This window comes from Coloeus monedula (genome assembly GCF_965178545.1).
Source record: "Coloeus monedula genome assembly, chromosome: 10".
Taxonomy (NCBI): domain Eukaryota; kingdom Metazoa; phylum Chordata; class Aves; order Passeriformes; family Corvidae; genus Coloeus; species Coloeus monedula.
The window spans coordinates 13,387,073-13,412,038 of record NC_138790.1 but is presented as its reverse complement, the minus strand read 5'-3'; the positions used below and the strand labels follow the sequence as shown (position 1 = coordinate 13,412,038).

General features: G+C 38.8%; 1 protein-coding gene across 2 annotated transcripts; it reads right to left on the bottom strand.

Annotated features, from left to right (window-relative positions):
• Positions 1-2,671: 2,671 nt before the first annotated feature.
• On the bottom strand, positions 2,672-22,768 carry AGTR1 (angiotensin II receptor type 1). 2 transcript variants are annotated; one of them, XM_082288084.1, is made up of 3 exons: positions 22,691-22,765; positions 18,026-18,143; positions 2,672-4,398 (listed from the first exon to the last, which is right to left on the bottom strand). In XM_082288084.1, exon 3 carries the CDS (start codon positions 4,343-4,345, stop codon positions 3,266-3,268), a length of 1,080 nt encoding a protein of 359 aa, XP_082144210.1. In that variant the 5' UTR covers positions 4,346-4,398; positions 18,026-18,143; positions 22,691-22,765; the 3' UTR covers positions 2,672-3,265. The 2 variants fall into 2 exon arrangements, with proteins under 2 accessions (XP_082144210.1, XP_082144211.1); XM_082288085.1 differs by lacking the exon at positions 18,026-18,143 and having other exon boundaries at positions 22,691-22,768.
• Between the last annotated feature and the right edge of the window lie 2,198 nt (positions 22,769-24,966).

The window sequence follows — 24,966 nt, the reverse complement described above, 5'->3', positions numbered from 1 at the left end:
GCCAAATCTTACTCCCTCCTTTGTTGGCACTGGGTAGGTCCTTGCACCAAAGAATATTCTGGCCTTCTCCTACCTGCTCCTCAGTAGGGACCACATGGCCAAGGGTCCCCAGCAAAGGCCAGACCGTCCCCTTTGTCTCACCTCTGCCTGCCCCACGCACAGGTCTCCAGCCCATAGGTGGGCAGGGGAGCATAAGGATCAGCAGTAACCTTTCTCAGCACCTGCCTTAGTTGCAGATACATGATTGAAGTATCATGGGTGTCTGTCCTGTGGGCTCTTCCCTTAGCTGTCAGCTTGGGATGTTGTGAAACTGCAGGATTTGGTTGTAGACAGTAACTCTGTGCTCCAAGAGTTTGCTTTCTGCTGCTACCCAGTTAGAGTTGCTGGAGAGTTTTATCTCTAGATTCTCTTCAGTATCTGCTGATTTGCTGGGGTTTTTTTGTTTGTTTGTTTGTTTTTTTCTTTTAAGGAGCTAGCATATTCAGCAACTGATGTTTGTTTTCCTACTCCTTAGCAGAACAAAAGTTTCCCAGCATTATTTAACAGCAGCTTTGCCTTCCACTTTCTTTGCTATCGATTCAAGGTCAGTGTTGCCCTCAGAGCACACCAGCTGCAATCCCCTCCTACCTTTCCTTCAGTAACAGAGCTGAATGTGCATGCTCCTGCTTTTTCACATGGCACAGGTAGGCGCAGGTGGCACCGGTAGCCTAGGATACACAGCCTCTTAAAAATGCAGGATCTGGCATGAAATGATCAGGATCAATAACCAAAGGCTTTGATTTTTACATCCTCTCTTTGAGACAGCTCTTGTAGGAATGCAATCAATGTTTTGCAAATCAGCTCCCTATTATGGCGACTGGGGACACTGGGTTTCAAAAAGGATGAGCAGGTGATGAGGCAATGCTTGCTTAGACCCCATCAAGGAAGTTAATGGTGTCCCAGATGAACAAGTTTGTATTTTATTTATATAGGAGTTTCGCCACAGGTGAGGATCTTCAGATCCATCAGGTGGCAGGGAAATGTTGCTGGTTTTTCCTGTGACAACTTTTGAGATGTAAGCAAATTTGTGGCTGCATCCAGCAGGTGGCAAACACAGCACACTGAATTTTGGCTGAACAGAGATGCTTCTGCCGGGGGAAGCTCCTGATGCTGCTCAGCATGTGCACGTGTGTCCATGAACAAAATATACAGATAAATGGCAATCTCTGCTGGTCTTTTGCCAGCTTACAGAGTGCTGGGGTACTGGTCCTGTTCTGGGCACTATTGATAATGTGTGGGGTTATTGCCACGTTCAGTTTAAGCAAATGGCTGTCTCACATGTAAGGATACAAGCTAAATAGAAAGTATTCAGTATAAGAATTTAAATTTGTCTTTAAATGGCATAGCTAAATGACATTTAGGCCTCAACTGTTGAGATACTAGCTTGCACTTAAAATAACTTAAAATGTTAATGAAGGAGAGCTTTTTTTTAACATACAGCTTTAGAAATTGTGACTCCTCACAGTGCCTTGTGACAGGTATGAATAGACATTGCTCCCATTTTGCAGCTGGAAGAACAAAGGCAAAACTGAAAAAAACTTTCCTTAAAATAAGTGAATGAAAGAGTAGGAAGATTCCTAGACCTGGTTGTCCCATTTTCTCCATAAAAAGTACTAAACTACAGAAATAACTTTTTTGTTGTGTTTTGATTTTGATCATCAGAAGATATGGATAAACCAACCACTCATTACTTGAGACAAAGCCACACTAGATGTAAAATTTTGGAGATTAAAGATACTGCAAATTCTGAAGGGTCATGTAATTGTCTACAGGATATATGTAGAGTTTTGGATTTTTTCTTAAGTTTTGTAATGTCAAAAAGTATTCATGAACTCATTTATCTTTGAGGACAATAAATGGGTGTGAATCAAGAATGAATATTATCTGAAGCTCATTTTTTGAGGTAAAAAGGACACATATGAGGATATCATTAGTGGAAACTTCTTACTGGGCTTATCACCTTTCCCCTTCACTTGTACTGAGAGTTTGAGCCAGACTTTAGTTCTGATTTATGCTAGTATAAATCTGAATTTGTTCCATATAAATAAAAAAAAAAAATGTTCTACAGGGAGCAAATACGCTGGGCATAGTTTTATATAAATGGAGAGAAATTCCGTAGAAGCCAAGAGTAAAGTTTGATCTTGGAGGTTTCGTGATGGGACTAAAAGTATTATTAGTTAAACTGATACATGAGCATTGTCACAATTTTGCTTATCAGTTCATGAGTTTACTAAATGTGCAGCAATTTGAAAAACTAAGATTTGATTAGTTGGTAACTTCTCTCACTGAGTGCCCTGGTTATTATGAAAAATAGTTCGAAGTTTTCTGATCACCTCTTTCCCAGAACTCATGTTTTCAAATACAGAATTTTACTTTTAGTCATACAAAGCATGGAGTCAACTCCCTCTGTACGTAAAGTTCTTCAAAGTCAGGGTGGCTTATCATGAGTAAACTGAGTGAACCCCATTTTTGTGTCCACATATATAGTTATTTTTTTAAACTACTATAAAAATACCCACTGGGATATAAATGTACATTTCTGAAGCAATGTTTGAAATGTATGAGTAGGAATATAAATCTAAAAATATATTTATTCTATATTTAATAAATAAATCTGCATTTTATTGCATATATTATTATGAAAAAGTTGCCATTAAAAAAAATAGTAGCATAAATCAGAATAAGACCAATTTCAAGGACCTTAAATTTCCATTTGAGTTTAAAATTTGGCCTCTATATATAGCATATATTTGAAAATATATTATAAATATGATTATAGGACATTTATGTAATTAAGAAAAACACCAACAAAACAAGCAACAAAGCTCCACTCCTTCAACAGAAAAGCTCACATGTATGCAAATTATGTTTTTCATATTACATGTAATTTATACAAGCTTTTCCTTTTAAAACACCTGTGAACGTAAGTTAGGAGTTTTGCCTCCTCTTCTTTCATAGCTCCAAGCAAACGGCAGGATGCTGGCAGGAACTCTGACACACCTGTCCAACACTTACACCGCTTTTAGTAAAGAAAAACAAAATTAAAACCAAGCAGTCCTCTTTACAATGTAAGGTGAAAGGCCACTGCTGACTCTTCACAGTATGATTTCTCTGAGATGATCCAGGGTGTTGCTGTAATGAGCTGTGGTGTTCAGGACCGCAGATGAATCTTGCTCTTGCTGCTTTGCACACAAGGTTGTTCAAAAGAAGAACTTTGCGAAATGCCTCAATCGGTGTCGAAAGGCCCAGCAGTCTTTTTAGTGTGCAAGCAGATATTTTCTGGTGGCCGATAGGACAGGGAGCTCATTTTGGTTGTTAGGCTTGGATGTGCACTGACATTCGGTGGGATGTATTTTATTAGCTGAAGGAAGTATTTTTTAAAGTTTTTTCCAAAGAAAACATAGAAAAAAGGATTCAGACAGTTGTTAAAGTAAGCGATACAAATGGTGAAGGGCATAGCCGTATCTACAATATCGGTGATTTTGCAATCTGTTATTACATGTAATTGAATCAACACATCCAGAAAAGTGAACACTTGATGAGGAATCCAGGAAAAGAAGAAGAAAAATACTATTGCCACAATCATCTTAAAAATATCATCATTTCGAGTCTTATTTTTTTGGATTTGATACGCCTTCTTCAGAGTCTTCCAAATTAAGGTGTAGCTTGTTAATATGATCAGAAAAGGAATTAAAAAGCCCAGCAGATTTTTGGATAAACCTAATCCGACCCGGAGCGTCGTGTTATTGCTTTCATAGCGAAACCCACAGACTGTCATGTTCAAGTTCTCAGCAAAGAAGATGTTGCGGTGAATGATGACGGGCAAGCTGGCCACACCGGCGAGAAGCCAGATGGCAACGCAGGTAATTCGGGCTACAAACATGGTGCGGCGGATCCGCGACTGCACCGGGTGCACGATGGCCAGGTAGCGGTCGATGCTGAGGCACGTGAGCAGGAACACGCTGGCGTAGAGGTTGAAACTTATCCCCGCCGATGCCAACTTGCACAAACAGTTGCCAAAAGGCCACTGGTACTCCATGGCTGTGTAGGCCGCCCAGAGGGGCAGAGTTATCAAAAAGCACAAGTCAGCCAGTGCCAGGTTGAGAAGAAAGATGCTGGCTACTGTTTTTAGTTTCATGTAGCAGTAAATGACAATAACGACCAGGCTGTTCCCGAATATGCCTATGATAAAGATGATGCTGTAAACGGTTGGAACCATAATGTAGATGTAGCTGTGCCTTCCTGAAACGGGACAGTCAACATGGATTCGTTTAACAGCTTCTTCAGAAGAGTAATTTGGAATCATCTTGAACTCTTCAGCTACACCGTAGTTTCAGGGAGAAAATATGAAGCTCACACCTAGGAGGGGAAAAGAGGAAGAAAACAGTATTTGTGATAGGGATTTAAGTTTTAAAAATTCTCAACTAAATATCAAGTTTTTTTCAAGGCTAATGTGGTCAATGTGTCAATGTCTTTGAATTTTAAAATAAGCCATCTTTAAATGTTTTATCAACCAATTCCCATTTTAATACAGACTTTGCAGAGTAGAGGTAAGAATGTTAGGAGTTGGCTGAACATTTTTAGATTCTTTTAACATAAATGAAATCTAAAAAACCTCTTTCAATTAACAAAGTTCCAATTTAAAATAAAACTGGTTAGTGAACATATGTCAAAAATAATAAGAGAGACTGAAAATAGCAGATAACTATAAATTCAGGGGAGTCTTTAAATTATTTTCTTTCCATAAATAGGTGACACATATAATGAGCTAAGTTATTCAGATATCTCAGAAACTAAACTTAAGCATTCTGAATACTAATTAATTATGTAAATACAAACTGCAATGAATTAAGAAAATAAGTGACTTTAGATTAGGTACTCATTTTTATCTCTGAGATGAATCACTAGAAATTTTTATCTATATATTGAGCTCAATTCTTTGAGACAATTTTTTACATCACAGAGAGAGATGAAAACACACAACCTTGTATTCCGTTGTACCAAAAATACCTTAAATATTCATCGTTTACTTAGCTCCCCATCTGGCTTGGAACTATGGTATTTAACTACTAGTGAGGGAAAAAGAATCTGAAAATTCATATATGTCCTGATCTGTTGCACATTAATAACTGTACAAAGAGTTTAAGAAGGGTGCAAAGGGGAACATACTATTTTTCCTGTTGCTGACAAAATTTATGTATCCAAGAGTTGAAGCTGTATTTCTGGACCATAGTAAGTGTACAGCAAGGATATGAAATCTCCTTTTACAGGGCACATGCTTGGTTTGCCAGGGACTGTGTGTTCTACAAGAATAATTTCCTCATTAATGGCTGATGACTTTAGAAAGCAGGTAATACAGTGTTAAGTGCCTGTGATGCTAGTTACTTTCCCGAGTCTACAAACAGATAGTCTTCCCTGAAAAATATTGGATATTAAAAAAAAAAAAGAAAAATTGATAGTTACTATTGCACAGTAGTGTTTATTGCTGTTTGCAGGATCCTGACAGCTGTAAGCCAAACCCAACTTGTGCTTCTTAAAACAAAGATTAACTGAAATACTTTGGCTTCAAAAACAAAACAGAGCAAACCCCAAACAGCAAAGAAATCCTTTATAAATGTAAGACCCTGGGCAGTACAGATGCATTCAGAAAGCAGAGATGCCCATCATTACAGACACACCAGCTATGTTGTTACAGACGTGTACAGATGCTTGTTATTTGAGTGGTTCAGCACTGATGTTCCTGTTAGTGTGGAATGCCACTGAGTTTAGTGTTTGACTTGCTTTTGTTGGAAGATAAATCTTATTGCAAATGGATTGTGTTTTAATAGGGAAGTGAGGCACAGATTTGTTTCAGCAAAGCCCACACAGGAAATCTGAAGTGCAGCCAGGAACTGAACCCAGAATATGGGCTGCAGGCAGCATCTTGTGAGCAAGGTCACCCTTAGGCTCTCAGTCATTTCTCTATCTTAGCTCATGTTCTAGCATATGTTTGCATTAATAACCTGATTCATTTCTACAAAGCTAGCCGGGTAATTTCAAGATTTAGGTTCTTGATAATTCTATCAAGTTTAGAATATCTAGTAAAATGCAACTAATAGACCTTTTGTCAAGACATGCCATGCAACACTTCCCACTCTTCCATTCATTCTGTGAATTGTTGCTTCAGTTGGTATAAATGTCTCAAAATGACAGCAGCTATTTTTGCCATGTTTAAGAAATTAAAAAGTCAAGCAATAGAGATAACACAAAGAAAGGTTCGCCATTCTGAATGTGGCACTCTAGTACATCCTGAGCAAAACTTAGCTTTCAAACTGTGCCAAATCTCAAATACAAGGTGTTTGGCTCTGTGGAAGGTCAGCCTATCCCTGGGACAGGGAAACCACAATAAAAAGATTTCAAGATTAGTCCTCTTATCTCATCCCTTGGTTATGAAAGTAACTTTGACAGTAACTGATATGTTCTACAACATCAAGGTCTGGCAATGTTTACCCTGTCCCAGCTACATGCTGGTGTTGTGTGGTCAGTTTTAATGTTTGCTTCCTTATAAACCCACTAAAATTACAGCCCAGAACTTTGCAGTAAGCAACTGTAGTGAAGCTTCTGCTCTGGAGATCACCTGGGCAAGTTCAATGGGTGAAAACGACAATCAGGCCCAGTTAAGGCTGGGCAAGACCTTTCTCAGTGACAAGATTAACCAGTCCCTGGTACTATTTGGCTCTGTGTGTACTGAGTGACAGATTTAGTGTCTAAGGCAAATGCAGCTGAGGGTGAATATTCCCTGTTTGATGGGGCTGATTCTGTGCCATGGTAGATGCCAAGGCAATTTTCTCATGGTCTCTTCACACACCCCTTCAATGTAGTGTGTTGTGTTGTTTTGCCTCCAATTTCCCTTTTCTACCCAAAAAAGGGTACTGTTTCATGTCAGTAGCAGCTTTAGTTGATGCTAATTAATAGCATTTGTTCTCTCAAGAAAGAGTAACAGTGATTCTATTGCATTTTCAGAAATATGTTAAAATGAACAAAAAAATAATTGAGTTGGGAAACTTGTCTGGCACTCTAAGGTATTGAATTCCCTAAGCATATTCTGGAGTGCTTGGGAAATAAAAAAGGCAGACCAATTCTCATGAAGAATCAAGAATTTTGTCAAGAAATAATATTATACCTCAATCTACCTCTGTAAGAATGTGTAATCCTTCTGGAGTTAAATGTTTTGTTGTAACACTGAAGTCAGTGGAATTGTGCAAATGATGTGTCTGATAGGCTATCAGTTTTAAATTATACTAAGCAATTACAGTCAATAAATAAAATAAATCCATCAATATTTTCAGTAAATGAAAAGGAAGCAGAAATATGTAATGTGGTTGCTTTTGGGTAAATGCATATGGATTGCCATCTGTGTATCTGAAAACAGTCTGAATGTTGCTGTGAGAATGAACCTCATAGGAGCTGTACATTTGAAGCACAGTAAGGAAGGCACTGCTAATCCCAAATGGAATTTTAAAATTTCCTGAAAATTCTAAAGTTTCAGAGCTAGCCTTAGGTGGATCTGCTTCCTGGAGCACAACTGTAACTTCAGAGCATTAGGAAAAGCTTCAGTATCGGAGAAGGTAATTTGTTTTGGAAGGCATGGGCCCATGGCTGTGCTGAGTAGTGAGAGAGGGCCACCATGGCAAAGTGAATTCCTTACAGGCAATGATTTCTTTTCCATCCCACCGTCATTTTTTCCTGTTATTCTCACTTGCCACAGTTCCTCTGCTTGTCCCAGGATCATGGCTGTTCGCATTTATGCAAAGTAGATACTTCTACACAGGAGGAACTGCAGATTCTTTTAAAGTGTTAAAGAAATAGATGGCTGGTACAGCTCTATGCTGCCAGGATTCAACACAGTGGGTTAAACCACTGTCCAGTTAAATGCACATATTGAAGTTGTGCACATGGATAATTCCATGTAAAGCATCTCAAATGACCTGTGTTAACATAATGATAATTGGATCATTTTAAGGCTGATACAAAAGGAGCTTTTTCTAAGAGGACTGAATTGATGTGACTGTGAATGGCAAACAAATTATCTGGTGAGCAGCAAACTCCTGTTCTGAGGTACTGTCCTGTTTGACCTTTTATCTTTTTTAATTACAATGATTACAATGAGTCACTGATAACGAAATGCTTCAGACTGGTCTACCAACTATTATTTACCACTGCATTCATTGCTTCTGTTGGGTGAACATGCCTCCTAATTAAACTGCCTGTGGAAACAACAAATGCTGGGCTCATGCAAGGTAAACAGCACTTTGCCTACTGAAAGATAAGACAGCACTGGCTGTGGCTTTCCGTGAAAACTTCATCTGCTATAAATAGGAAAGCAGGTGTCACGAGTCAGATTTTGAACAAAAATGTACTTAATACTTGCTTTGACAAAGACTAAATAAATGCAGGCTGACCAACCCTGCCACAGCTCAGCCACCTTACCATTAGATAATGTGCACTTCCCTTCTTCTGACAGTAGGCGGGTTATTTGCTTTTCTTACATATGAGAAGATATTTCCATGTTTAAGAGGATGCTGTATTCTATTTTTATATAAAATTATTGCAGAGGGAGTAAAGAGAATGAAAAATGTTTGGAACAATAGGTTCAGTATATTAGCTATGTTTATTTCTTTCTGGTGGAATAAACTTTCCTTTATCTTAAGAGTTTAGTCCCCCTTTTTCCTAATTTATTCTAACTGCTGAGAAGTAATGACACTTACACATGCTTTATTGCACAGGCTTTTAAGGTTTTTTTTTCTGCCCAGCAGAGTAACCCTTTCTATTCTCATGGCCTTAGTGAATAGAGCTACTTCTATTTCATACACACACTACGGCATCTTCTCCACGTTCCTGGAGTTCCTGAGCAGTATCATTGTGAAGCTGTAGATTTACCTTTCTCCTAGCTCTTATTTCTTCTGCTAGTTCTAACAGTCTGTATTTCCCACTTATGGCTTTCCTAAATATCTCTAAACCAGAGTTGATAGATGAATTGTGAAGGGAAAGAGAACTACAAACAAGGGTATATAATTCAAACTGTGGCAGCATTACAGTGGGCTCTTGTCATCACTGCTATCACCTTCCACAGAGGTTGGCATTAAATGTCAATAAATCAAAATATTACTGAAGAGAAACTGTGATAGGTAGTACAGCACGAGACACTGTCTGCACATCAGCTCACAAACACCAAGAACAGAAAACAAACCTCAGCAGACCTGTGTTAGCAGCTGTCAAGCTGGCCATTGCTCTGCAATTTTGGATCAGGAGGTGGTCTGACATCAGAACAAACAGAACTTGCAGGACCTTGTACTTGCCTTTGAATTTTCTTTTAACGACTGTGCAACTGAGGCAACTGCCAGTCTGTTGAAATTGCTGTTAATTTTGTGAAGTTTGCTTTATTTATTTAAAAGTATGTATCTTTTTAATTGTTTAACGTATATATATGGATTCTTTGTGCTTTCCCCTTGCAAGAGCTCAAGCTTGTCTGCTTCACTTATGCTGGCTCTAGATAGCTGGAAAATAAACTGCCCATGATCCTTTTAGGATCTGGTTCTCTATAACATCAAAACCTAAATTTCTTATTACTTTTTTTGTGCTACCAGAACAGTTCCTGTTACCTTGCAAATTTGATCTGTTTATGTACTCTGACCTTCTCTGTAAGAACTTCTCTGTATTTATTTCCTCTGGCACACTTCAAAAGAGTCTGTCCTTCTGCAGGATGGCTTTATAGTTTATTCTGAGAAGAATTAACATCTCTCTTCTGTTTGTTCTCATGGACTACTCTCATTAATTTTCTCTTTACTTCCCAAGTATCTTTCAAGTACTGTTTCGGTTATAAAATTTATGTGGAAAAGGACAGATGAAGGGGCTTTTTTCCTCTGGGAAAAATTGTGGAATATCTGAACAGTGGAATTGGGGATGTGTGTGATTTTGAATGATTATGGCGGAGGAAAACGCAAAAGTAAGTAACACAGTTAAACAGTGACATTTAAATTGCTTTGAAGTTTAGCTCATAAAATATAGATTTTGACCACTAGAGGTCTGTATTTCCCACTTTAAAATAAGAGACTTGCTATGTTTTATACTCAAGTGCCACCACTTTTCAAAATATCCCCTTTGTTCAATATTGCCTTACATTTTCATGTTAAATAAAATACATATCCTTGTATTCCTGTACTTATTTAAATTTAATGTACCTGAGGTAATTATTTTCACTTTATTTTAGCATCTACTAGCTTCTATCTAATTTCCTGTATTCTGGCACATTACTAGTTTTGCTAACTTTCAGTCCAATTCTTGAACTTTTAAGTCTTAGAATAAGATCTCGATAGTTTATTTTTTCAGAGACATATGCAGCATAAACTCTCTGTGATCCAAATTAAGAAGAATATTTTCAAAGAAACTTCACTTTAGCAATGCAGATGGAAAAATAGCGACACCTTCTCATTCAACTAAGGTTATTTTAGAACTAGCTAGACATGTTGTTAATCATACAGCTCTTCTTCCAAATATCAGCCAATTTTGAAGGAAGATATTTTTACTGTTGAAAATGACACTTCAAAGTACTCTTTTTTTTTTTTTTTTTTTTAAAGCAACTTAAGGGACTTTTAGAAGTTGAAAGGTAAACACAAGCCTACACAGTGTTATCCAAATAATGTATATACTTCATGAATTGTAAGAAATGTAATAATTTGAAAATAGAAGCATATTTAACACTTTTTACACTACTACTAACCCCCACTATTTCTAATATACTTGGGTTTACCTCTTTGGACAGCGTCAGTGCATGATGGTGTTATTCTGTGTCAAATTACATGTTAACCTAAATAGTTTCCTAATGCTGGTAAGGGCAGGCAGCTTTTAATTCAGATGGAGCAGAAGGGTTGTTAGTGTTACGATGACATTTATTTTATTGAAAATAGTAGATGAGCAAACTAGAACCAAAAAAATGACATAAACTATACTGTCCTATGCCAGATGAGTTGGACTAACCAGTATCTTGTCCTGTATTTATGTCCAACGGGTTATACAGTGTCAGTGTATCTCTGTGCACTTAGGGGATGTTTGGGTACAAGCATACAATGTTTATATCTCTAAGCTGCTAAAAATAGGAGCATTTAGAGAGAATAGAAGTGATGTATAAAGAAAAAAAGCAGCAAGCAGTTGGCTTGAGTTAAAATAAAGAATAAAGCAATCTAATCCATTATTTTAACACTTTGTTAGAAATCGATGTGGCAAAAATTGGAGTAAGAGAAAGGCCATTTCTAAACACTAATTTATAGGGCTGTGGAGTGATGAATAAAATCTTTCAAGTATATTTTTGGACATTAAATGCTAATATACTACAATGTAAGATGTGACAATTTTTCTGCTCTTTTTAGCAGTCTACAGTGTAATAATGCCAGTTATAATGAGAGCAGCTGCAGTAGCAGGGAAAGTTTGGGCTATTTTTTGCATATACTCTCACAGTACTCACAGAGCCCAGAAACACTGGAAGTATCTCTTCCTACTACTTTGCTCTTTGGACACAGCTAATTATACCAATTCCCAACTTGTGTACATGGTTTTTTTCCCCAGAATCTGGGAAGCCCTGATTCTATAAAATTTTACTTGTAGATGTTAATGCCAAAAAAGGATTGCTCAACTTCACTAGAGTTTCTCAACCTCACCAGAACTTAGTGGTTTAGTGAATGCTACCATAGCAAAGATTATGGGTATTTTTTTGTACAAAATTTGTTGACTGACAGATCAACAGGGAACTCATTAGAGTTAGCCAAAAGTCTTTCAGTTGAGGGTAAGTCTAATTCTCTCAGTTTATAGGTTTCATTTTTAGGATTCTTTAGATTTAAGTTTCAAAGTAAACATTGATTTCCTCTTATACACACATAATTTTGTTTTCTCTGCTGTTAAGAGTAAGGAAAACATTCTTGGGTTCAATCCATGTAGAAATTGATTCCAAAACACTGAAAGATTAACCACTGTCAACATTCAGTGTGTTTAATCCCTTGTGGAAGATCAGTGGGGTGGTGGTTTTAGACACTGCTGGCTCTAGCTTGACAGTGTACCAGATATTTTAGACTTTTCTATCTAGTTTTTTTGTCTCTTTCTTCCCATTTATCCATCAGAGCAATCTGTTTTCTTTCTTTGACCAAGGCTGCACAAATGTGTTGCAAACTCTCTGGTGTTTAATATGTCTTAGGTATTATATATCCTTAAGAGATATGAATATGAAATTATCCCCAGAGCAGTAACTTAAAACTGAAAAGATAATTAAACAAAGTAAAATATATTTCTAGATCAATAGTTCTGTTTCAGTACTTCTGAAACTAAACATCACAATGCTAAGCTTCAGAAAAGATGTTTGAAAGGGGAATCTCACTGTGTCCTATCACCTTAGTTGGTCTGTCTTGACAGAAATGAGTATCATCTTTTCCTTATCTAGATTATTAAACCTATAGCCAAATTAGTTGTTATAGCAAGAGGCAGTCACTGCTCTTGTTTATAACACATTGTAAAGGATTGTCTCTTCCTCTAGTAGAGGCTGAAGATACATGCATATTAAGACTTTGAAATGAGTGCATTAACTACCATCATCAATCCAGCATGGGTCTTTGCACCTCTGCTCTGGCCATTAACTTTACCAAAAAGGAAGATTGGTACCCTTCTGGGAGAAAAAAATGATCAATAATCAGTAGGCCAACCTCATGTCTGCTTCTAAAGATCATGTCATCTCCTCATACTGCTAACAATGTCATTTACAGCACATTAGATGAAAGTAAATGAAAGACAAAGTATTTCAGAACAAGGTAGGACTAGAATTTCTAGGGTTTTCAGCACTGACATGAAAAGTTTTTTGAATAGCAACACAATGTGCTATTTTAGTATGAATATATATCTTACTGCAAGTTTTTAACTTCAAATTTGATGCCTGGTTATGAAGTATCTTTTGGTATTTGGAAATACATGAACGATTCAATAGTTAACAAGAATTAAGCCATCAAGTCCCAGAACGAATAAAAATGAGATTAGTTTGAGCTGTGAAAGGTTACATGCTGCATGGTTACTTTCTCTGAGTGATAGTAAAGGAATGAATTAACACATTTCCTTTATTGCAGTTGGAATTGCCTATATAAAATATAGTGTGCCCCATGTGATTGTTTTTAATAAAAGACAGAAATCGAATTCAGGTTTGTAAAATGTGAATGAAATCATTTGATGAATTTTAGGTTTCTCTCCTGGTAGCTTAGTTCCATGGAATAAGAAGTTTTAAAGTTTTTTTTGTTTGTTTTGTTTTTTTAATTACGTTGCATGGCACACCCTACACAAATGTAGCTCCTGGATGCCTAACCCCACACGTGAAACTTCTCCATTGCTTCCATATGTAATGCACCATAAGATTCTATTGTGAACTCTTCCAATCTGAGAAGTAAGGGAATTTTCATTAATTCTGGCCTTGACCCAGATTTGCATTTCAGTCATATTAAAAGTGCTGTGGAGAGGTAAGAAAGAAAAAAACCTTATTGAAATAAAAAGCACTGGTTTCAGCACACCTTATCATGGCCAGCTGTAATAGCAGAGATCAGGTACAATGAATGGGGTATCTCACCTCCTTTCAGATCATTTATAAAGCACAACTGGCTTACTGGACATTTCTGGATATTACTGGATATTTATGAATCTGTCCTTAAGGTTATATGACCCTCTTCACTGAAGCTTGAGGGTTCCTTCTTCAACATGCAAAAAATAGTAACAACTGTTCTTCTTGCCCAACTTGTAGGAGAAATGCTATTATATTACTGTGATTTCAAGCAAGTAGAGCTTAATAAAGGGTTACAATACATTTTATGTGCTGTTTTGAGTGTCACTGGTCTCTGATCACTCCTATTCTTGCTGGAAGGAATGTTAGCTGGAATGCAGCCAACACTGAAAGCTTTTAAGTTTCATTGTCCAGATCTTAGTCTTAGTCAGTGGTTGCACTGGTCCAGCAGAAGGGAAGTATCACCAGGAGAGTGCCCTTTTGTGGGGAACAAAGGCTGCTTCCACAAACTGCTATAATTGCAAGACAGAGCTTGCTTACCAGTCTCTAGGTAAAAACAGGTGAGATTTACATAAGTTTAAGCTCTTGGTTATATTAGTGGCCGTTAATAATTTACCATAAAAAGGTATTTAATGCATCTAAATTAGAAATAATAATGTTATAAAATGGTTATTGCATGAGTGGCATGCTCACAGCAATATGCAATCATTGTCAGAACCTTTGCTGCTGCTGGCAGAGATTACAACAGAAAATGGAATGGAAAAGCCAAAACTTGAATTGCTTTCTCATGAACCAAATCCCCCACTTCTGGGAGAAAAGGATTTTTCTTGGTCTTTGGTCTTTTTCTGGCTTACAGCTTTACTGTGAAAGACACAACTCAATCAGTGGTGTTACTAGTATAAATGTAACAAAATAATGTTTTAATTAGGTTTCTGTTGCTCCCTCTAGGCAAGGATGTTTCTAGGAAGAAGGGTAGGGGACACAGCTAATAATTTTGTAGATAAAGTTGGGAGGTGATAGCACTTCTTTGTGGAACTTCCAGTTAGTCCAAATAGAGGCTTTCTTGCTTTGTCCAGGTAGTTTATTTTATTCAGAGATCACAGTGTCATTTGCCCCTCTCCCAGAGTTGTGTAACTTTTCTGCTAAGCCAGAAGACACAGAGGCAAAAATGAACATTATGTTTGCAGTTTATTTGCACTCCTGAACAACTTTCCTTAGTTAAAGGTGACGTAATAATGTGATCAGCAGCAAACTCTGCAAAATAACTTTACTTCTACTTTTCTGGTACAAGGAACTGCCTTTCTGTACTTTCCTGTAAAACAGTAAGAAAGGTGCCACCAGAGAGCATACAGAGATTTGCTTCAAGTTCTAAAAAAAACCAGTAACGTCTTGATGTGCATGGCAACATTCTGATGGGTGTTGAAGCCTTACCTGTACGTTAATCCTCAAACGAACATTTTTCTGCCATTGAGCTAAATCACCAGGCTGGGGCTATGATGTGCCTACGAGTTTAATAGGCTCAATATGTAGTCCCTTCTGCAGGATGGGCTTATTATTTTTACATCCCACTCCCCACCCAGCCCCCCTGCTTCCCCCCTAAATATAAAAGGCAAATGTAAGTTAATGAATAACAAGCTTTAGAAATGCATTGCGAAGAGCAATTATCTTCATCTGCATTGATGGCTAATCTGTCAAAAGCAGGAGAGAAAAGAAACACTTAAAATTCTCTGCTTCTACTCCAGAAATGGAGAGACCTCCTTCATACAGAGGTGTTCCACTTTCTAATCCAATGGAAATTAGTTGAATTGACTGAGAGTAGCTCATGTTGCATATTGTTACCTAAAAAGGCTTTCGCTCTCTAAAACCCTCTGATGAATCCCATTCATGTTACCTTTCACCAATGTGGCTAAAGTAACAGAATCTTTTGCTTTGAGTAATGAAGTCATGAACTGAAACACAAACACATGAGCAGATGCAGCATTTCTATGTGAACATAGACAAACCAGTATCACTGAAGTGTCTGTCATGATAACTAAACCAGCTAGCATGGAAGCTTTAGCACTACATATCCAATACGATGGCTAGTGATTTCCATGTAACTTCCCACTAGTCAGTGCTACGGCGCTGAGGAAAGCAAACCTTGCATTGAACACTTTTTTTTCTTTTGTCTTCCTGCTGAAAAACAGTGTTTGTCTTACTGAAGAAGCAAAGGCAATGTATTGTGGATTTCTGTGCAAGGAAATGGAAGTTAGATTTCAACACCTTAGTTCAGAGGAAGCTTTGTCTTGTAATTCAGCAATCTGTAATAGGATTTGGTTCACTGTGTCTGACTGAGACACTTGATTACTTTTCTTATTACATAATTAATTTAGACATCCTTACAGTGGGAAAATATCACACAACGGCAATACCCCTCAGAAAAGACTTTTCTTCCCTAAATGAGAATGTTAGGAACAGCCTGGAGGGAAAAGTTAAAAGATTAAAAGCAAAAGATCAGCATGGAGGCTTCTTAATGAATCGCTCATTAGGGTCAGAAAAAGGGAACCAAAGGCAGGAAAGAAAACAGTATGAGTAACTGGCAAAGTACAAGAGTTTATTCAGACAAAAAAAATCTTTTAAAATGGTAATGCAGCTAAGCCCAAGAGAAGTTAGTATCATTGTAACTGTTGGTAGGTATAACACTGAGAGCATAGAGGCCCAATTGTGCTTTCAGTTGCACAAAACTCCTGTTAAGGGCAGATCATTATGAGGACTAGAAGAAAATTTGAGAATGTATGAGTCAATTGAACTAGTGAGTTTCTAAGGGGTTAATCAAAGAGAAGGAAAGGTCAAACATAGACACTGTAATCCATGTCAGTGTGAAAGGTATTAACACCCATGGAAAAACAAGTTACTATGATCCTTAGCACTTTGTCTGGAAGGCGGCACACTTAATAGAATGATCCCAAAATAGATGTTCTGCCAAATTTGTACAGCTTGTTTCCTGTTGTTTTTTTTTTCCCCCCCAAAGTAAGATTTATTGCTGTATTTTGAAAATAAAATTAATTGCTGAACTCTCTTTGCTGTCCTGAGTTGTTCCTTGTGGATACTGAGGACCAGCCACAGAAGTAGCAAAACAAAGGCAGCTGTTACAGCTGGAGTGAGCTAATCTGTGATACTGTGAATCAGTGCATCCTCAAGGACGTGCAGTCTTGGTTCTCAAGCAAACAAAACTGCATAGAAGTCCAGAAAGAGTAGTGCTGTGCTCTCCCAGAGGTGCCACATGAGCCTCACTTTAGTGCTAGGAAAATTACTGTGCAAATCCTTGGGTGTATGGCTGTCGTTTACTGACATGGCGCTTTTTTTCATGGGATGTTTAAGAACATGGAACAGCATTGTAAAATATATTTGAAGGCAAAATGTTTTTGAACCCTTTATCTTTGAAGTGCTTTTTAGGAAGCCCATGTGAAAAGAAATATTTTTACCTGATTCAACAAAAACTGTAATTGTCTAATCATGGTAAGCTGCTAATACCAAACCAAGAGGAAAACAATAAAGACAGAAGTCTAACAGCACAGCTAGAGTTCCAGTTTGAAAATATGTTGATTCTTGCCCCATGCTTTCCATTTCTGACTGTTGTACATTGAGTAAAAAGCCTTAGGACAGAGAAAACAAACCCCGAGCAGCTCCAATGGTAGCAGACTAACTCCCCTGGGCAGGCGGATAGAGTAAAATTGTATAAATTTAGGCTTGGGCAACAAGAACGATTGGAGAAAGGAGAAAAGATAAAAACTGATAGAGAGTTTACAAAGAAAAAGATAAGGCAACATACATCCTGTCAACTTAGGACATGAATGGTTTCTCAATAAGCAAGCTCAGGCTGCATCTTTGTACATCATGTGCTGCCTGCTTTGAGCAAAGGCTCTGGCCAGGCTGTGCTGATGCTAAGGCAGAGTTAAACGGAGGCCAACTGCCAACAGAACATTTTTTAGAGAAGTCAACTTCTGCATTTTTCTCCTTGCGTAAGCCCCCCATCATGAAAGTACAGCTGTTCAGTGGTTTTCTGGAATGTTTCACTTATTTGTGTGTGTCCCTCTAAGCTAGAAATGCGGAGGCACAGCTCTCTTCTGCAGTATCTTCTCTCTGTTTTTAGAAAATTGAGTGGATTCAGGAATCCACTGAATTTTAATTTTTGTTTCCGTTCCTATACTTCATCTACTGAGTATTAGATTCCACTACCCAAGGATCTATCAGTAACTCACAAAGTTGAATGACCTAGAAGTAAAGAAAGGAATAGGTGAATTAGCTGAAATTAGGAGTTTAGTTAAATCCTTCTTTGTTCTGGCTGTAAATTTAATTATAGCTTTCACCTCAAGCAGTGAAATACTGTCTAAATATTGACCTTGCCCAAATTCAGTACTAGTTTCTTTAGATATTGCCAGTTACCTTTTGCTGCAACCTGATTTTTGTCTTGTCTTCAATCATGCCACTCACTGCTGCATTGCCAATCTGATCTCACTTTCCTGCTGTGAGGCCGTCTTCGGTTATTACCTGTTTTCTGTGCCTACAAGAAAAATGCTACTCAGCTACAATAAAAGGAGATAAACACCACAAACAGTAACCAAGCATTCTAGCTAGCCTTGTTATATAGTGAATACCTGGACAGTTTTGCTATCAAACAAAACACAAAGGGAATGAAAATTGTAAAAGACACCTGACCAAAGGCCAAAATCTGTAGTTCTTTCACATGATGGTACAGCAGAGAATACTAACAGCATGTCATTTGGAACATGATATTTTCCTGTCCTTTGCTGCAATTTACTTGAAAGCTCAGAGTAATTTTAGTATAATCCATCATTTATCTGAAGATAGGACCAAAAATTATTAGACCAGCAATTCTATTTCATATGTGCTTTGTTTCAAGCAATCACAGCTGTTGGGACTTACACTCAAGATAACCTCTTTTCATTTGTTTGTTACAGCTGAGGTAAAAAAATGTTGAGTATCATAACTCCCCTTGTTTGTCAAATTTGTTAAATTCCTCAAGATGTTCCAAAATGACAAAGATTCTTCTAGGGTACATCTTGCAATTTTAGGGGTTTTTTGTTTTCTTTTGTTGGCAAAGGCTACATTTTAGAAAACGGTACAGAACATGGAATGAGCACTCTGTGTAGAATGACTGTCTATTGGTGAAAGTGATCTTAAGAGACAAATTTGTTGATGGAAAGGGAACTGAAAGAAATACTGTCATTAGCACAAGATTACTGGCTTGCTCTTCACTGCAAGGGTGTTTGGGATCAGAAGGAAGAGACAGAAAATGCTACTGTGATTATACGCAGCCATAATTCCATTGAAACAGTTTCACTGGAGTCTTTCTGTTCTTCAGGCCTCAGTGTTTTGGCCCCGTGAATCAGTTCTGTACATCTTGAAACTCAAAGTGTACATTAGGCTGCCACCTGCTCAAACTGTCCAATGCACTTAAATTCACCTTGTGTTTACATGCAAAAATTTTAACTTTTATGCAAAGTTAATTCCAGGTTAAGTAGCTGAGGTTCAATTCCCAGCAACATCAACCTCTTTATTCCTGGTGGTGGTGTGGAAACTAATCCTACAATAGTGAAAAGAATGATGTAAGGCTTTCCTCCATTTCCCTCTCTCTTCAAAAGTAATCAACATTTTTTATTCTGTTTTCAGAATTCCATGAGATTTCTAAAAATGTTTCTTAGTAGTATTCTGCCATTTTATATTCTCAAACCTGATCCTAAAATGCAGAGGCTGACTTCTTAAAAACACCATAGTCGCCTTTAGGACTAACTGTCCAAAAATATGAACTGTTATCCAAGAACAATGAAAAATTCTTAATTAATATTTGAGAGGCACACATAGTAAAACACAATATCTGTATCACTGCATTTCTGATGGAATTGTTGTACAGCTGAGGGCAGGAGGAACAAACAGTAGCAGTAAACTAGATAAGGCTTGAAAACTGACCCAAGATTACCCGAAGGCTAGAGATCTAGCTAAACAAGTAATAGAGCCTACAATACAAGCAGGCTGCCTGTAGTGGCTGTGCCCTGACCCAGTCCTCCCAGCTGTGAGCTCTCAATCTTACCATGCTTGCAACTCTGAAAAGATTCTAAGTTTATGCTTCTCTTTCTGGAGAGAGATGGTGGTTGCTGTGCTGCCAGCATTGCTATCAGAAATAGGTGAGGGGAGTACTTTGCTTTGCTGTCCACCACCCTTCCTGACTTGGCCATTTGGCCCCTTTTCTTCATGCATCTCATGTATAGCCCAAGCAGATTTATTTGTAGGCCAATGAATATTGATAATCCATCTCCCCAACTCAACTTCAGATATAACATATCTAAATTCAATTTTAGTTGATCTTTCCTCTTATTGAGGTAGTCTCCTAGAAGATAACCATTAAATTCAGTCAAAAAAAAAATGCACAAGATTAACCATGTAAGTCAGACATAGTACTTAATTAAAGTAATGCATAAATATCCACATTCTCTATCCACATCAAGACTGAATCCGACCTTCTATGAAGTCACCAAGGTAGAATAGGATACTTGAGGTGCAGGGAACAAATACATGCCAACCACTCAGACAACTGGATGCTTCTTAGAGTGTGATTAGGACTCCAAAAATTTGGGCAGCAATAGCCACAGGTGAGCTCATAAATACTACTGGTGAGACTAATAGCTTCTGAAAAGCAAGAAGTTCCAGAGAAAAAAGGGTGGTAGTGAGCAAACAGGAGTAATTTGTGGCTGCTTAAAATGTTTTAAACTAACACTATACCTTTGCATAAACAAGATTTTAACTAGGTCGGTGTAATGAGAGTTTGTAATTTATGTAACTTCAAATTACCATATTAATTACTGTGCTCAACAGTAGGCCAGAGAAAAGAACTACCTAAATATGCTCCTTTGACAAACATGGAGGATAAAATTACCACAGAGGAGAAAACTTAGGAGTAGAAAAATGCAGTCAGTGCCCATTATTCAAAATAGAATTTTTTTAATAGGCATTAACTCTGACACTTATTCCCATGTCAGTCTGTACATTTGTAGAAAGTGTAAATAAATCACCATGTTTACATTCTGCATCTGCCTCTGTTTTTATAGTACAACAAATAGTGAAATTAAATATATTTTCCAATATTTAATATAATTAAAGATAATATTATTCAGGAAACACAAATACCATCATGCATCTTCTTGTTCTAAGATGTCTGTAAAAAGCAGGCTGTTGAGCTGTGATATTTGAAAGTTAAAGGCAGCACTCTGCTCACTTCTGCAGTGCTGTGGGTACTGGCATTTCAGGATGGTATTTGCTGCCTTTTAAACCAGTAACTTCTAGCAGCAGTTTGCACATGCTGTCCAACTCAAGAAGGTACTGTTTTGAAGCAGGAGGCAGGACACCTTATACTGTAGAAAATAGGCACACCTCTGCTTTCCTGCAGTGTGAAAATGAACTGTTTCCATTTATTACTATGACAAAAGTAAGGGGAGAATGAAACCAGCTATATTAAAATTGAATGATAAATGTGACTTCTCTTTATTGTACAGGACCACTTTGCTTTATCAGTTCAAAAGCATAAACTAGAAAGAACCCAATAATCACAACTGATTTTTCTCTGCTATGTAGTTCAGGTTGTAGAGAGGAAAAGTTCCTACTGGAAAGGCATATATTTTATACTCTTAATACATGAGCAAAAGCTGAATTTGTAGGCACTTAATATTTTTGAAAGGTGCTGTAATTTAAAAGATTATAGTGGCAACAAGCAAAACAGACTGCCATAGTCAGGAGTATGAAACATTTGTCTGACACTGAAATAGACCTAAAAAAGCCTCTCTACATCATCATGGTAATTACCTGCTTCAGGCCATACTTAATCCTCCTATTCAGACAAAAATCTAATCATGTTAGCGCTGTGGGTTCATGCAAGTGACAAGAGAAGAAGCCTCCCCCATAGAAAAAAATCCCCCTTTATTGCCTCTTCCTGTGATTTTACTGACCCCATTTACTACCTTGTCCCATGCTATGCAGCACAACGCAATCAAAATGAGTACTGCTACTTTTGGAAGTGATGAAAATTCACAGTGAACTGTAGCATGCTCTGGGCAGAATCCTGCTGTCCCTTATTGCCATATATCTCATTAATTCTAGGGGTTTTGCAGAAATACAGAAATAGTTGTAACTGAACACTGCAATTTTACTGCTTGTACACATCATGATCTGACTGACTTAGTTACTGATAGACCAGTTGACTTAGAAGAATATAGGGCTGGTACCTGTATGTAACTGGTAACATTAAGTGTTTTAGTGCATGGAGCAGGGAAGAACAGTAAATATATTACAGGACTTCAGCTGAACTTGTTGAAGAACTCTAGTCCAGTGTGAGTCCAAGAGAAGTTTAGAAACTGGCCAGGCAAAAAAAAAAAAAGGCAGGGTGGCATTTTAACTTTACTAAAAGTAGATCGCTCCAATTCTTGCTCTGTAGAAAAAGAATAGATCTGGGTACGGAGACTGTATGCTACAAACTTTTGATTAAACCAATACTTGCTGCTAACTGGTGGAAGTTACATTGCCTGCTAGATTGAGAAACTGAACTGTTTGCACAACTCTTAAAAATCATAAGCATCGCTTTTGGTGCTTGATTAATTCTATCATGAGTTTAGCACAGCAATAAAAATCTAATTGCTCATCTGATCCTGAGCAGAGGTGCCAGGGCTCCCTCTTGTAGGATGTTGGGATGAGCCTTGACGGCGTGGTGGAGTTACCGCTCCGAGGGCTGTGCCTGCTGCCAAAGGGTGCCTTTGCTTTCTCTGCAAACTGTTGACAAGACTCGAGAGCTCACACACGGCAGGGCTGGGAGTCTGCGGGGCACTTAGTCCTCTCTAAAATAATTATGTGGTGCGGGATTAGCGAGCGGGCCTCGCAGGGCAAGCCAGAGCACAGGGGTTTGAGTGGCTGCGCTTCGTGCGGGACTGAGCCTTCCTGCGCCAGCTCCGCCTAAACCGAGTACAAATTCAGCAGGAGGCTGCGCCGCGCTCGCAAACGCTCTGGTTGTCCCTGGCCGAAGGTGCCCGGCCGGGATGCGCTTACCTGGGTCCGGGCGGGGGTGGCTCAGCCCGCAGCGCACCTCCCCGAGCTGGGCTGGGCTCCGGGAGCGCTCCTTGCCGGCCGCACCGCTCCTCCGGCTCCGTGCGCGGCCGCTCCGTTTATAGCGAGGGGCGTTGCGGCTCAGCCCCGCTCGCCCGCCGCCTCTCCCCACCCATCTCCCGGGACGGACCCCTCTGACCCGGCTCCCTCCCACTTCCCCTCCTTCCCAGCCCGTCCCCGCCCGCCGCGGCTGCGGAGCCGGCCGGCAGCGCCGGGGTGCCCGCGGGATGCCGGGCAGGACGGGGCAGAGCCGGCCCGGGGAGCTGGGATCGCTGCGGGAAGTGCGGCCGCCAGCGCAGCGCGGGCTGCGGGGATGGGGCGACGGATGAGCATGGGGGGCCCCCTTCCTTCCTTTTGCCCCCACACTCCAGGGGAAGGGGTCGCGAGTGGTGTACAGGCATTCCCAGTTTCTCTAGGACTCCCTCGGGTCGCCAGTGAGCACAACTGAAATGTTCTGATCGTCACTAACGAAGTTAAATGTATAATTGCCATAATAAATCTGGCAAACTTTATTATTTGGTAGTAGAGGGGAGTGGAAACAGAGGAAAACCCCTTGGAATACATGTTCTAGGAGGACTTTTCATGTCACTGCTCACTGTCATTTTAAGAAAGGATTTTGTATATGAGGGATTTTGCTTGTTTGTTTCTCTCTTGATCTGGTAAACAGGACAGGGAACAACTTTGAAGGCAGGTTTTCTGAGATTGTCATGCTCATCAAGAACAGGATTTCAGAAGTTATGTTTCATTTTAGAGTCATCACACCATAGTTATGGACAGAGCTAAAGCTTCCAGTGGAAGCTGCAAAACTGCAGATTGCTTTCTAATCTTTTTATACATCTAGTGTATTTTTAAAGGCTCTCTTAAGAAAGACATGATCTAGGATGGCAATATCCTTCAAAGATTGGCAGTGTAACTTCATTGTGGCTAAGAATAATTGCAATCTATTTAGTTACAGTGGTAGGAGAAGCAAATCAAGAGGAAATATTTGGATTCTGTAGTAAGAACCACTTGCTTTTCAGCATCTGCACATGTATAATCAGTAAGGTCTTGTCTGGCTATAATTTGTTTTTGAAAATCTGTTGGTTAAATCAGAGATAGAAATCAGAGAGAAATGCAGAACTGTGGCACACAGTATAAATTCAGTTATTCCAGGCTGTGTCTGATGGCCGATGAGTGTGTTACATGGAGGCACTAATTAACCTGTGACATAATTTTTTGTCCTGATCTTTTTTATGTCGTGACAAGAAAAATCATCTGCATTTTCATCAGAACAGCATCCAGGATTGAAGCAGTCTATAATGGCAGCATGCTGCCCTCCTGCCACTTGGGGAGTTTGTAATTGGCTTCCTTTCTAGAGAGATCCTGCTGAGAGATCTAATGATGAACCATGTGCATGTTTACAGATTTATCATGACAGGGACTAGAAACCACTTGCTATGAGTACTATTCAGGCCTGTACAACACCTGAAGCTGGCTACAGCAGTGTGCTGTGTATCCCCATGTATGCTGTTGGTTTTGTTACATGGAGCTCTTGACATATGGGACACATTTTTTCTATCCAAACAATTCTTTGTACACGTGTGACTGATTCCCAAACTCTACTGAGTAAAAATGTATTTGGCAGCTATTGCCCACTTCTGCCTCAGTGGGTTCTCTGGGAGAACCTGCTGGGTGGAGCTGGTGGGCAGGAGATCTCCATAAGGTGGCATTTGCAGGGTTTCCAGTTCTCACAGAGCTGAAGGAACTGAAACCAAATCCCAGTGCCAGCATCAAGCACTGGCTCTTTACAATGCCTCTGTATGTGTGAATCACTGCCTGGGATCAGTTGTGCTCTTTATTGCATTCCATCATCTCTTCTCTTCAGGAAAGGATGGAAAAAGTAGATGATAACTATATTTTAAACCAGAATAAAACGAAAAAAAGCACAACTTCTTTTTCAATTGGATTATTTTTTTAAAAGATGCATGTAAAATTGAATTTGGGTCTGCATCTCTCTGCTGAGTTCAGTCCATCTTTGGGGTATGTAAGCAAGAGATGTAATTTAATGTAATTTTGGGAAAATCTCTTCACTTCCAGCAGTTTTGTGTCTGGAATCCCGATAACTGAATTGTAACATGATGAGCACTGCAATATGCACTCGCTATAGAAATGTGATTTACAGGAACATCCAGTGAATAAGAGGCTTGATGACTAGAATCCTGTTTTCATTGAACTGCTGT

Coding starts and splice junctions, on each gene's coding strand:
- AGTR1 (XM_082288085.1), bottom strand. CDS start 4,345: ATGATTCCAAATTACTCTTCTGAAGAAGCTGTTAAACGAATCCATGTT.